General features: G+C 35.5%; 1 protein-coding gene across 5 annotated transcripts in view; it reads left to right on the forward strand.

Annotated features, from left to right (window-relative positions):
* Positions 1-13,947, forward strand: part of efr3bb (EFR3 homolog Bb (S. cerevisiae)) — a 41,222-nt gene that overhangs the window by 8,425 nt on the left and 18,850 nt on the right. For all 5 annotated transcript variants that reach the window (XR_006162819.1, XM_042778388.1, XM_042778386.1 and 2 more), the window contains 5 exons: positions 9,361-9,437; positions 11,092-11,219; positions 11,314-11,464; positions 13,169-13,290; positions 13,527-13,676. Coding sequence is in view for 4 of the 5 variants with exons in the window: in XM_042778388.1 (XP_042634322.1) it covers positions 9,361-9,437; positions 11,092-11,219; positions 11,314-11,464; positions 13,169-13,290; positions 13,527-13,676 (628 nt within the window). In the remaining variant the exon portion in view is untranslated. The remainder of the gene's footprint in view (positions 1-9,360; positions 9,438-11,091; positions 11,220-11,313; positions 11,465-13,168; positions 13,291-13,526; positions 13,677-13,947) is intronic.

The raw sequence follows: 13,947 nt of genomic DNA on the forward strand, positions 1-13,947 counted from the left end.
ACAAAATGGTGCAAAAACAGCTTATTCAGAAATCATAAAATCAGCAATGTTGCTTTTTTAAAAAGAATCCTGCATTATTCGCCATTTCACCAAAAAAAAATTGCAAAAATTAAGGTCTCACAAAAAAAAAAACTAAATTAATAAATGAATTAAACCTAATTTTATTTAAGTTGTAAGATATGATAAGATGTCAGTGAGTGGTCTGTATGAAACAGCGAAACTTTCTCACACTGCCATGGACTGGCAAAGCAATTTCCTAATGCATTACTTCAGAGCGGGGGTAAATTGTTTTGTTTCGTTATTTTAATGCGAATTCACCACAGTTTTGAAGTCCTTATAATAAAATATGGATGACAACAGATGACAAAAGAAATTCTTCTAACGTTCTACTAAATTCTAATGTGTTAACACGTCAGAGCGATTTAAGAAACGTGGATGAATGACAAAATAAAAAGCATCACATGGTTGATAATGCTATAAAGAGTTATTAAAAGCACAGTATAGCGCGAAAGAGAACTCAATTCAGTCAGTCGGACTCACTGCGGATTTGAGTTTTGTGCGCTTACCAAAATGCCCGTCTTGGCGAGTATTCATGTAATGGGTCATGTCTTAAGTAAACATGAGCTGTTTGGAGAAAATCAGTGTCAGTACTGGATTTGCTCATTACTGTAGGTTAACTGTAATGTCTTAATATTAATGAAACAGCAGCAAAAATAAGAAAGTTCATAAATTGAGCACTGTTTTGTGTTTTTATCTGTACCTTTATGTTGTACTTATTTGTCCTGTTGTCATTTGTTTCTTCGCAAAATAAACTAGCTGTATACTTTTTTTTTTGTCATGTATGACTGTTCGGTAACACTTTACAATAAGGTTCATTAGTTTACTACTTTAGTTAACATGAACTAAGCATGAACAATACTTCTACAGCATTTATTAATCTTAGTTCATGTTAATTTTTAACATTTAATGCATTATTAAAATCAAAAGTTGTGATTGTTAACATTAGTTGATGCACTGTGAATTAACATGAACTAACGATGAACGCCTGTATTTTCATTAACTAACATTAATAAAGATTAATAGATACTGTAATAAATGCACTGTTCATTGTTTGTTCATGTTAGTTAATACATTGACATTAACTAATGGAACCTAATTGTAAAGTGTTACCGACTATTCTAACATAATACAAAAATTTTAAATGTGCTATCGTAATTAAAAAAAATAAAAACGCAAAATTTGTGCAAATTTTTGGAAACTACCACAAAAATCAGACATTTTGATTGAAAAAAAAATTCTGGAGAGATTGACTAGGAGATAAAAAAAAAAACAATAGTTATTCCATTCACCTATTTTAATGCGAATTCTGGGGTATCGCATAAAAAAACACTGGATGGAAATGCCAAGATGTTCATAAATTCTAAGCCACATTTTCCTCACAGATTGCACTAAGTTCCATTTTTATTACAGATATTTTGCACTGGTTTCCCAGGAAGTGATGATTTTGTTCTCCTAAACACATGGGATGGATTTTTATAACACTTATATATTATTCACCACATTGGCTCTGTGATTGTACACTACACAATGACAGTAAAGGTGAGTCTAATCTCATCTAATGATCGTTGATCAGTGTAGAAATATAGATTTTTCTTAATTCATCATTACTCATATTGTTGTTGTACTTAGACATTTGAAATCAGATGACTGTCTATGATGGGCAGCTGGTGGTTTCAGGTAGAGGTGTGTGTGTGTATGCTGGAGATGTCTTCTGAGGCGGCCCTCTCCCCTCGCGTGTAAAAATAGAAGAATGTGGGCTCTAGCTGTGTGTTATATAACATCACTGAAGGGTAATACAGCATCTCCTAATGCTGACCCACTGAGCTCTTGGTCGATCAAATGAAGCACTTCACTATCAGTAAACTAAAAATCGCACACTGCCACTGCTGCTTCCAAAGAGCAATTTATGAAATCAACACAACGTTTCAACTTTAACGTCTTCGTCAGGCAAGTGTACAGAAGAGTACAATTTATATCGACATAATCCATCACACCTGACATGATTAGTCAACTAATTACCCAATCATCCAATAAACGAAAAAAAATGGTTGGAGTTTTCATCCCACTCATCTAAAGAAAAGGCTCTTCTGTGCACTTGTTGTTTGCCTGACGAAGACCTTAAGGTCAAAACATTGTGTTGATTTTAATAAACTGATCTTTATGAGCAGTAGGGATGCACAATATTATCTGAACGTTATAAAAATCGGCATTGGCCGGATATTAAAAATTATGCCAATATGCCTTGCCGATAAGACACGTGCTCACATGTGCTCAGGGTGTGCTAGCGATAAGATCACGTCAGCAGTGTGGTCATTCTTGAAGCAAACTTTTGCCTGAATGATGATTAGATTCACTGTTTTGGATCACCGCATTCAATTTGAGAATACAAGTACAGAATGACGTTTTATTAAATACATTTTATATTCACAAAGCAAATTTATATATGCAGATTTATATCATTAACGTGATTGTGTATATATGTGTGTGTGTGTGTGTGTGTGTGTGTATTTATGTGTATATATATATATATATATATATATATATATATATATATATATATATATATATATATATACATATATATATATATATATATAATAAAACATATATATATGTGTGTGTGTATGTATATATAATCAGATTTTCAGAATTTGTACAACTCTTTTGCTTTAGACCATCTACAAATGTTAAATCTCCAAATAAAATGTTAAGGTTACCACTGCATCTGTCTGAAAAATAGTTGATTTATAGTTATTTTCAAAGATTTAAATGTACTCTCATTATAAAATAACTTCATTATTGCTTATTTAATCCTAACAAGTTTTTGTTTTAAAACTAACCAAAAATGGAAAATATTGTTTATAATCTCTGCACAGGATAGACTTGGTGTTGTTTCCGAACAAAAAGAAATATATCGGTATGTGCATCGGCTATCGGCCAAAATGTGTTGAAAAACATCAGCATGTCAGATATTGGCAAAAATCGTGCATCCCTGGGGGGCAGCAGTGGCAGTGTGCAGATTTGTGTTTACTGACTGCGAAGTGCTTTGCAATATGTCTCTACTTTTTATAATAAAATATCTTTTAGCCAAACTTTATGTAGGGCTGATATATTGATATACACTTCTTTCCTTCTTGTTTAAGTTGGAACAGTCCTTATGATTTGTAATCCCAGAATTTTGCATTGTTACTGGCTGAATACCCTGTGAGGTGCACTTTTTTTGTGGGGCTCTGTCGAACATTTGGAACATACATTGTAATCAAGGAACCTTCTCTTCATAATCAAGGCTCCATTGCAGCTGGGAATGCTGTGCTGATTGTGAATACGCAGGTGCCAGAGAGATTCAGCCTTGAGACTCAGCTCAAAAAAAGTACTACTGATCGACTATTTCATATATACGGCATGATTATAGATCAGATCAGATACCAAAATTTAGTTTTAGCCCTGAAGATGAGATGCTTTTAAAGGCACTGATTCTATACATTTGTCTTTTGCTTTAAAAGCCTGTTTATTTGGGTAAAGGATGGTGCATGTATGCTTTTGCTCGAAGCCATGTGGCATCAGAGAGTGGAGCAGATTTGTTTCTGATGGAGGAAACAGTTGGAGATGCTTCCTGCTGTTTGAGTGACTGTCATTAGCATCGTCCCCTTCCTTCCCTTCCTACCCTTCCTCTCTAATCTCCTTCCTTCTGTCTGTTTTTAACAAGCATTTTCTTCTCTTTCTCAGTATCAATCTGTATAGAATGTGTTCGGATCTATTGATTTTCACCACAGCTTTGCCCAAGTGACACAGTTTGGTTGGCCTGTTGACACTGCAGATTAATCAATGGTGAGAGTTCTGTCAGCATCACAGGTTCTGGCACAAAAAGAGGACACAGAGAGTTCACGCTTTCCCATCTGTGGCTAAACTATTGCTATAGTATTGTACACCACAGAGGAAAGACTGCTTGATAAATGACAGAATATGAGCTGTTCTGCTGTCTGAGAGTATAAGTGGTGTTAGTGTAGTGTTCTGTGTGGTATGCCAAAATGCATCATTTGTCAGTGTGAAAAAAAACTTCCCAGACATCATCAAGTGAAGCAGAATCTATATGTAGCCAGGAAACAACAGTGACTACATGAAGTGATGAACACTCAATAGTCATTATTAACTATAGATTAACTATAGACACATCTTTGGAACCAGTGTAAGCGAGTTTCTGACCAATTTTCAGAAATGTAATTTTGGCCTTTCTGGCCACTTTTGTGGTGATGTTGAAAATCATTTTTTTTTTTCCTTTGCCAAACTTTTGTGGTGTTGTTAATTCTCCTCGTCTTATCACCAATATAATTTTATCTAGCTTACTGAAATAGATTTTGGTGAAATTGCAAGGCTGTGTTAATTCTCCTCGTCTTATCACCAATATAATTTTATCTAGCTTACTGAAATAGATTTTGGTGAAATTGCAAGGCAGCCATTGGCTCTATATACGAGCCAATAATTTTTTTAGGTGCCACAGAATAAACGTGTTTTATTTTTTTTATGATTATTAATATTTATTTATTTACATTTTAACATTTCAATCATACTGGCTGTGTTTATGTCTCATCTTTTCTTGACTTTATCAGCATTTTAATCCAATCGTAGATGACCTGGGAACTAAGGTTCACTTAAAGTTGGGAACTTAATGGTCTTTTCCAGCTTGAAATACAGTCACAAAGAACTGTTTTACACAGAATCTTACCAGTATCATGGAGCATGCATCACTTGCACACTGAGTGTAGCTTGGGCTCCTCCTCAGTGCATCCTGGAAATGTTGTCATACACTCTTAAAGATAAAGGTCTTCACGATGAACACGTTTTTTGTCTAAATGGTTCATAAAGAACCTTTAACATCTGAAGAATTTTCACAAAAGATTCTTTGTGGAGAAAGATGGTTCTCCAGATTATAAAGAAAAAAAGCCTTTGACTGAATGGTTCTTTGTGGAACCAAAAATGGTTCTGTGAAGAACCTTTTAAGCACCTTTATTTTTTTCTAGCTGACTGATGAGCTTATGGACACAGAATGGTTATTCTGAGGTAAATGTATGTTACGTTGCAATGTTTACAAGCTTTAAACATTTTCCACAGTTTGAAACACTAAATGAGCTTTAGGTTGCAATGTTCAGTAAGTTGTACTGTAGGATCTCTTATAAAATAGCCTACATTTTTGATGTTTATTTCATTTATGTACTATATTAGTTAAGAAAAAGATTAAATGGGTTCACTTGCCCTTGAACTGAGTGCTAAAGCGACCGGCGCCTGCCGCATTAAGGAGCACCAAACCGTATTGTTTGAATTTCGTTATGAAGTCGGAATAATTTTAAAGCTGGTAACGTTACTTTTTATTAAAAAGTTACAAAGCACAGAGCTTTTTGCGATTACTGGACTCCACCTTCAAATAATGAAGGTCACGCATTAAAAGAACACAACCAGATCTTGTTTAGAAGAAGCCATATTAGTAATTATTATAAACGAGCGAATTGTTAACGATATCGCCAATATCCACACAGCTGACCTTTACCTGTTCTAGTTTGTTCAAGTTGTGCACGAAATAGACGCTGTATTTTCTGCACTTTCCCTTCTTACGTCTCCGTCATTTCTCTCTCGCTGCACAGCGGAGCTGCGTTTATCAGACTGTGGGTCAGCACTGATTTGGGGCTTAGGTGGGGACTGTCTGAAACTCTCTTTTTCCACTAAAACTTTGATGCGCATCGTCTCCGTTTAATTGAACATAACAAAAGATTTGATCGCAAAACAATTAGGAAAAAAGGCATTACATTCAAATGTTTAAGTTATAACGTATATACCCAGATAGCATTAACACTCGGGCTGATTCTGGCTGAAATGCGTCTCTGTCGGTTCAGTCCCGGCATCGGTGAGAAGATAATGGGCCAGAGCCACGCCGACTCTACAAAACACTTCTGGCTGACAGACGGCTTTTCCTCTATGGGCCGATCTCGGCTGAAAGCTGTTGTCCACACTCGGTGTATTTGTGTGTATTAATCTTCGGCCCGAGTTCGTTTTATCACAGACTGGGGCGCTGCTAGAATGAAAATCATCCGCCTGAGAAAACTTTTTAGCGTTAAATCCTGAGGAGCTTTCGGCGGGTAGTCGCCAGTGGCGACCTCAGCAAAAACGTCACTCGCAAATTAATATTTATGGTCGCAAATGCGACTGTTTTGGGCAGTTTGGGGCCCTTCTAGCTTACTGAAATAGATTTTGGTGAAATTGCAAGGCTGTGTTGCCATTTTCCAACTTTGGTGTTTTTTTTTTTTGGGTTATTTTTAGTTTCTGTGAAAAAAATGAAGGAAAAAGTATAATTAAACTATTTATAAAAAATAAATTAAAATAAAAATGTAATTAAATTTTTCTTGTATTATGTTATTTCTTAAAAAATAAAAATGTAATTAAATTTAATCCTTGTTTTGGAGTGTTTTTTATTTAATATTAGTGTTATACTACAACAAATGATGAAAAACTTCTACAGTCTCCCCTGTGTCTCTCCATATCACCGTATGCTGCGTATGCTCTTCTGTATCAGCCGCGCCACAAGGATCTTTCATACTTTTCTGGACCTTGACAGTGTAACTTATTTGTCAGTCTATGGGACAGTTACAGGAATTGTTTTTCGAAGATGAACGAACCTTTTACAGGTTTGAAACGATATGGGGGTAAGTGATTAACGGAAAAAATTTAATTTTGGGGTGGAGTATCCCTTTAAGAAATAACCCATCTGGCCAGCAGTAAAACATCTTTCTTGTTGTTATCAAGATTTTACACTAAATTTGTGATTTTATTTATTTATTTATTTATTTTTTTTGGGAAAAATTGCATAGGTGCAGTATACACAGAAGAATAAACCACGTGTATTGGTTTCATTTGATGTCAAGGAAGAGCCAGTTGTGTAGAGAGTGTGCTGGTGGTGTTTTGATTATGATGTTGAGCTGGTCATGTTGCGGATCACCATACGATCTAGTTTCAGTAAAAACAGAGCAGCCCAGCCTTGACTAGTCAAGCATGCAGGAAGCACCTTTTGTGACAAAAGTTTGTGTGCTTCATTGGCATGACAGATAACATTGCATATGCTTTACCAAACTAGCATCAGACAATGAATAATAAAAGATGTAAAAATAAAGTTTTCTGCGTTAAAGACCATCTCTCTGTGTCTTTATCTGCTTTATGGAGATTTAATTTGTAGGAGAGAGACACAAGAAGGAAACAGCTGTTTGTGAGGGGGTGGCAGCACTGGCTGTTCATGTGGGTACAGAGTCACGGCGCAGTGCAGCAGCTCTCCCTCTCTCATGTGGCAGCAGCATTATCATAAAACCTACAAACCCTAAAGGAGTAGTTAAGCCAACAATGGTATTTATCATTTACTCACCTTCATGTCTTTCCAAATGTTTATGATTCACAAAAGTGTTTAGCAGAATCTCACAGGTGCTCTATTACATAAAATTAAGGTGGATGGGGACCAGGGGCTTTCAAGCTCCAGAAAAGAGCTAAAAAGCACCATAAATGTAATGTATCAGTAGTCCATATGTCTTCTGAAGTCTTATGATAGAGTTATGTGTAGAACTAACTGAAATTTGATTTTCGACGTCACACATCATTTAAAAGTTTAGGACCCAGCAAGACTTGCTTTATGTATTTAAATAAAGCATGCATTAAATTAATAAGAAGTAAAAGTCAGTTTTTACAAATGATGTCTTTTTCAAATAAATTGTGTTCTTTTGAACTTTCTATAAATCAAAGAGTAGAAAGATATGCAAAAATATTAAGCAACTGTTTTCAACATTGATAATAATAAGAAATGTTTCTTGAGCAGCAAATCAGCATATTAGAATGATTTCCGAAGGATCATGTGACACTGAAGACTGGCGTAATAATGCTGGACATTCAGCTTTGCATCACAGGAAGAAATTACATTTTTAACATATTCAAATAGAAACTGTTACTGTTTACTGTATTTTTGATCAAATAAATGCTGCCTTGGAGAGCATAAGAGGCTGTATGAATTCTGCTGTACTTACACTATATTCCAAGTCTTCTAAAGCCATATGATAGCTTTGTGTCAGAAAATATATACAAATTTCAGTCATTATTTGCAAACAGTCTTTTACTTTTTGCATGATTCCCAGTGGCATTGGTTATTCTGTAATTGCAAATAATTTTGAATATGATAAAGTACTAATATACGAGAACAATTTTCAATGAACGATGTATTTACTTTCATTGTATATGCAAAAGAGCAGCCTGAATATTTTACTTTTATTTTTGTGTTTCATGGATGAAAGGAAGTCAACGTTTGGAATGGCATGAGGATGGAACATAAATGGGTTCAACATAAAAAGGGACATTGAGTTGAAAAGTGGGGTAAAGCTTCTCTTTGAAGTCAAAATGGAGCAGAAGCTAAAAATAGAAACGCCTTGGCTCTTTTTTCTCAAACACTCATTTTAGCGGAACAGATCAGAAAAACCATTTGCAGATCGGAATATTTTCCCCTCAGTGACGTCATTCAGAGATTAAGGTCGTTCTGCTCTCAAGATGAGCCAGATCTCCATGAAATCTGTTTTGTGACTCCAGAAATGGATTTTATCTTACCATAGTTTTCCGTTAATACTGTGGAAGAAAACACAAGTAATGCTTGCCTCCAGAAGTTCATTGTTGCGCCGTCACGCAGTTCAATGGGACACATGTGACTCATCACTGCTGAGATGCGTGGGCCAATCGGATCACAGATTTCCCTCTGCATATTGGCAGCTGATGTCAGATGATGTGTTATATGAAATTTTTCTATGATTGACAGATGCAGCTTGTGCCATCTCTGACATTCATGAAGGACCATCCACAAGCCCACACATCACCTTGTGAACGTCCCACTAAATTTCACTAATGGCTTGACGTTCTCTTGCCCCCCCCATGTTATCACACTAGACTAATAATCCAAGGTCATAGCCTCTATTTCTGGAAGAGTGTATATTGTGAGCTAAAAATGTTTACATTATTGTCTCAAATTTTAGTCATTAACTTTATATATTAGAAAAGGCTTGTCTCCCATTTCAAGAAATGTTATATATTTTTGTAACATAACAGGCTGGTGAGGAATACGACACTTGTTAATGTCTTGAGATCTCTTTCTGTGGTGTTGATTACAACCCAGAACCCTTTTTATGATGCCATTTGTGGGCGGAAATCAGCTGTCTTTTTAAAATCAATGCCATTTTGCTTACAGAAATGAATCCTTAACCACATTTGCTCTTGATGTTTCTCTCTCTGCAGGGGTGTGTGGTTGTTGTGGAGCGCTGAGGCCGCGCTACAAGAGACTGGTGGACAACATCTTCCCTGAAGACCCAGAGGTGAGAGCATCCCCTCTGTCTCAACTCCATTCTTCACAGAGAGGCTATTTACAGTCAAAAAGCCCTCATTCGCCTCTCAAACATGCTTATTTGCAATTTTGCATTTATGCTCTTGGCAGATGCTTGCTGTTCAAGACCACTTAAAAGAAAGTGCATTTAATGTGTAAGAGGCAATTACCAAAGCAGGTGTCTGAGGATGCAAGCGACTTGCAGTCTTTGCTGAGACAGAGTTCAACACCACTTTATTTTCTCAAAAGCTATCCACCTGAAAAGCGAGATGTCTGAAATACCTCCTTCAGCTCATGTTCGTGAACCCGTGCGCTGTGGCAGTTCATTAAATAAGTGTTCAGTGTGGGTTAAAACCAGCAGAGGTGAACATTACTATAATGATTCTCCAGCTACAGAAAAACTCCTACAGATAACTTTCTTCTTTAGCACAAAAAACTCACTGTACATGTAAATAGATGGACTGAGTAGTTTCCATAAATCTGTATGCTACATTATTTGTCTCCCTAAAGTTTGGATTATTTAATTTTTGACTAATTATCCAGGACTGTATAAATAAATTTTTGTTTATTTAATTTTTGACCAATGTTTTAAGCATCAGTATTTCATATTTTTTAGCAGCAGTAGATGAGGGGAAAAAACGAATAGAAGAGTTAAGTGAACTTAGACTGTCAATTTGCTAAAACATTTTTAGAGAAGTTGCATTTCTAAATTCATCATTTTAAAGTGATTATTTAATTTTTGACTAATTATCCAGGAAACTTCACTTTTTTGATGTCTCATGACTGTTCCTGTCGCTACCGTAGGTCACCAGCTGTGAGCAAGTTTCGCATTACTATGCAGAATGCATAAGTCTTCTTCTTGGAGGACTGTGATAGTTTGGTCACCCTGTTGAAGTGTGTTTTTGCATTTTGTCTACATTCTGTTTGAATGCAAATATGCCTCCCATGTAGGGATGCACAGTTTATTGGTACCATATTGGTTACTGCATGATCTGGATTGATTATGGATGTTTATTTATGCATGCTTATTTCCCTTTTTTAAATTTTAAGGGTCTAATAAATAATACTGTTAAATGTAATCTTAAAATAATCTCAAAATTATTTTCTGTTTTCCTTACTTTCATTTATAATTTCTTGATACTTGAATTCACTTGTATGATTAGATGTGAATTTTGACAATGGTACACTACCATTCAAAAGTTTGGGTTCGGTATGTTTTGTTAATTGAAATAAAATAATTTTATTCAGAAAGAATGCATTAACTTTTTCGAACGCAACAGTTAAATAATTTATAATATTACAAAAGATTTCTGTTTCAAATAAATGCTGTTCTTTTGAACTTCCTTTTCATTAAAGAAAAACATAAAAAAAAAACCTTAACAACTCCAAACTTTTGCATGATAACAGACTTTTACAGTTACTGAAAGTTTATATTTAACAACTCCAAACTTTTGCATCTATATATATATATAAGACCAAAAATATTGAAATATATATATATCTATGCCCTGTTCCAATAACAGACTTTTACAGTTACTGAAAGTTTATATACATATTGATCTATTGGTCTATTGATCATCAAGACCAAAAAGATTGAAACATGTAATTCTTTGTTTGTGTGTGTGTGTGTGTCTGTTTGTCTGTAGGATGGGTTGGTAAAGGCCAACATGGAGAAGCTGACTTTTTATGCTCTGTCAGCTCCAGAGAAGTTGGATCGTATCGGGGCGTACCTGTCTGAGAGATTGTCTCGTGACGTAGCTAGACACCGTTATGGGTACCCAAATTCATAATAAGCCTGATCTGATATAGCCATCTTGTGATTTATAATACACCTCTTGCCCATATTCAGTGTGTGTTTGTCTCTTCAGGTATGTGTGTATTGCGATGGAAGCCCTCGACCAGCTGCTAATGGCCTGCCACTGTCAGAGCATCAACCTGTTCGTGGAGAGTTTCCTGAAGATGGTGCGGAAACTCCTGGAGGCTGACAAGCCCAACCTGCAAATCCTGGGAACAAACTCGGTATGTACACACTGTTGTATGATAGTTCACCGACACAGAGGGTACTGCACTGAACTGCAGTATTCTATAAAATGTATTTTAAAAATCTTTATCCGATAATCACAAATCGATGGGATAGTTAAGAAAATTAAAGGAATAGTTCACCCAAAAATTTAAATTAGCTGCAAATTTACTCGCCCTCTGGCTATACAAGATGTAGATTGAGTTTGCTTCTTCATCAGAACAGATTTGGAGAAATTTAGCATTACATCACTTGCTCAACAATGGATGCTCTGCAGTGAATGTGTACCATCAGAATAAGAGTTCAAACAGCTGATAAAAACATCACAATAATCCACAAGTAATTCATACGACTCCAATCCATCAATTTACATCCTGTGAAGCAAAAAGCAGCGTATTTGTAAGAAACAAATCTAAACTAAATTACCACTTTTGTCACATTCTAATTGTAAAAGTGTGTAATATGGCCTTTTTTATGCCCTGTATTTTTCTGTATTTGTTTTATATGAAAACTTTAGCCAGCTATATAAAAATATGTTTGCTGATGAACATTGCAGATGAGTCATAAACAAGCACACACTCTGCAGTGCATCCATCTAAATGCAGTCAGTAAATGGACATAAAATCAAACTCAATTATAGATCAAAATGACTAATCTAAGGCATTGAACATACACCCACATTAAACGTATATAATGCAGTACTTAAACTCAGGGTGACTGACCCATTTTATTTCATTCTGTATCATCCAGAACCACCTTAGCTACTGCATGCTGCAGATATCAGTCACATATAAAAAAAACCTTTTAAACAGATTTATTTCTCAGTGGCGTTTCACAATGACCTTATTTACCTGTTAATGCAAGGACAGAGATGCGTTAGTCTGAACTGCACCCACGTCTGTTCTCTGAAGGTTCAGTCAGTTTGGCAAAGGCCATATTGCATAATAGGAAGGAAATGTAGGTCCAGAGTTTGCAATGCAATTATTTATTAATTACAGATTTGATATGCAGGCACTAGTATAAAATGAGTCATTAAATAATCTAGATGACATGGTCTCATTTATCAGTTCTCTACTATTTCTATATTAATGCATTATATTTGTATTTTTTTCAAGTCTATAAATAACCTAAAACCTGTTAAATTTATTTATTTTTTTTAGCTTGAAACAAATACGGAAAGACTTTCTTTGTAACAGATTAGTAGTTCATGTACATGAAATATTAATATACATGCAAATATCTGAATGTGTGAAATTATTTGTGAATATAATACATGTTTCATACGTGATTAATGACATTTTTAACTATTTAAATCTGCATTACCTAATGAGCCCATCCTTATCTTAAATAATGTATTTGTTATTAATTAAATTAACTTACTTCCATGCAGGTGAAGCCTTTTCCTCTACAGTTTATGGATATTTATTATTCTTGTTTGTATGTGTCAGAAAAGCTTTTATTGTCTAATAATGATGATGAGGTGACAGTGCTGTCTATCAGGGTTCATGTAGAACAAAACATCACATTAACATTTAATCTTTGATTATACCATCTCATAATCACCCACTGGCTGGCCCTGGGTAGAGCAGCATTTGCAGTCTTTTCAAGGAAATGGGTTTTTAACCTGATTTGGCTTTGTTATGTGATTATTTTGGCTTAGTAATGTGATTAATGTATTTCTATTGAATTCCTCTCATTTGCAGTTTGTGAAGTTTGCTAACATTGAGGAGGACACCCCCTCATATCATCGCAGTTATGATTTCTTCGTGTCACGGTTTAGTGAGATGTGCCATTCCAGCTATGAGGACCCCGACTTCCGCACCAAGTGAGCAAACACATGGACACATCTGACAGTGTGCTGCAGTCAATCTGGATGGGTGGATGGATAGATAGAGAGATAGATAGTTAATGGGTGGGTGGATAGATGGATGGATGGATTAATGATATGTAGATGGATAATGGATGGATTGATAGAAGATTACAGAGAATATACACTATATAAATGCTATACATACTATGCACAAGTTATACATCTAATTTCACTTCACTTACTCGACTCAGAATCCGAATGGCTGGCATCAAAGGTCTACAGGGAGTAGTGAGGAAGACCGTAAATGATGAGTTGCAGGCGAACATCTGGGACCCTCAGCACATGGACAAGATTGTCCCCTCACTGCTTTTCAATCTGCAGTCTGGTGAAGGCACAGAGAGGTGAGAATGTTGGGCTTAAATTGGTTAATAATTGACTCACCCAAACTTGTCTTCCTCCAGGGATGCTTGGCGGCTCTCACGGTTGAATCCTCCATTGAGCCAGATCATTTACATTTACTAATTACGTGTATATAAATGGAAATATACTGTTATGCATATAGCACTGGATTATCCAGCTTTAAATATTACTAGGCAGTGGTTTTAAGAAATTTCAAAAGTAGATTAGAAAAAAAAATGTATATCTTTGAAATATTCCAGATTTTTTAAAGTA

The sequence above is a fragment of the Cyprinus carpio genome, chromosome A20 (assembly GCF_018340385.1).
Source record: "Cyprinus carpio isolate SPL01 chromosome A20, ASM1834038v1, whole genome shotgun sequence".
In the NCBI taxonomy this organism is placed as follows: Eukaryota; Metazoa; Chordata; class Actinopteri; order Cypriniformes; family Cyprinidae; genus Cyprinus; species Cyprinus carpio.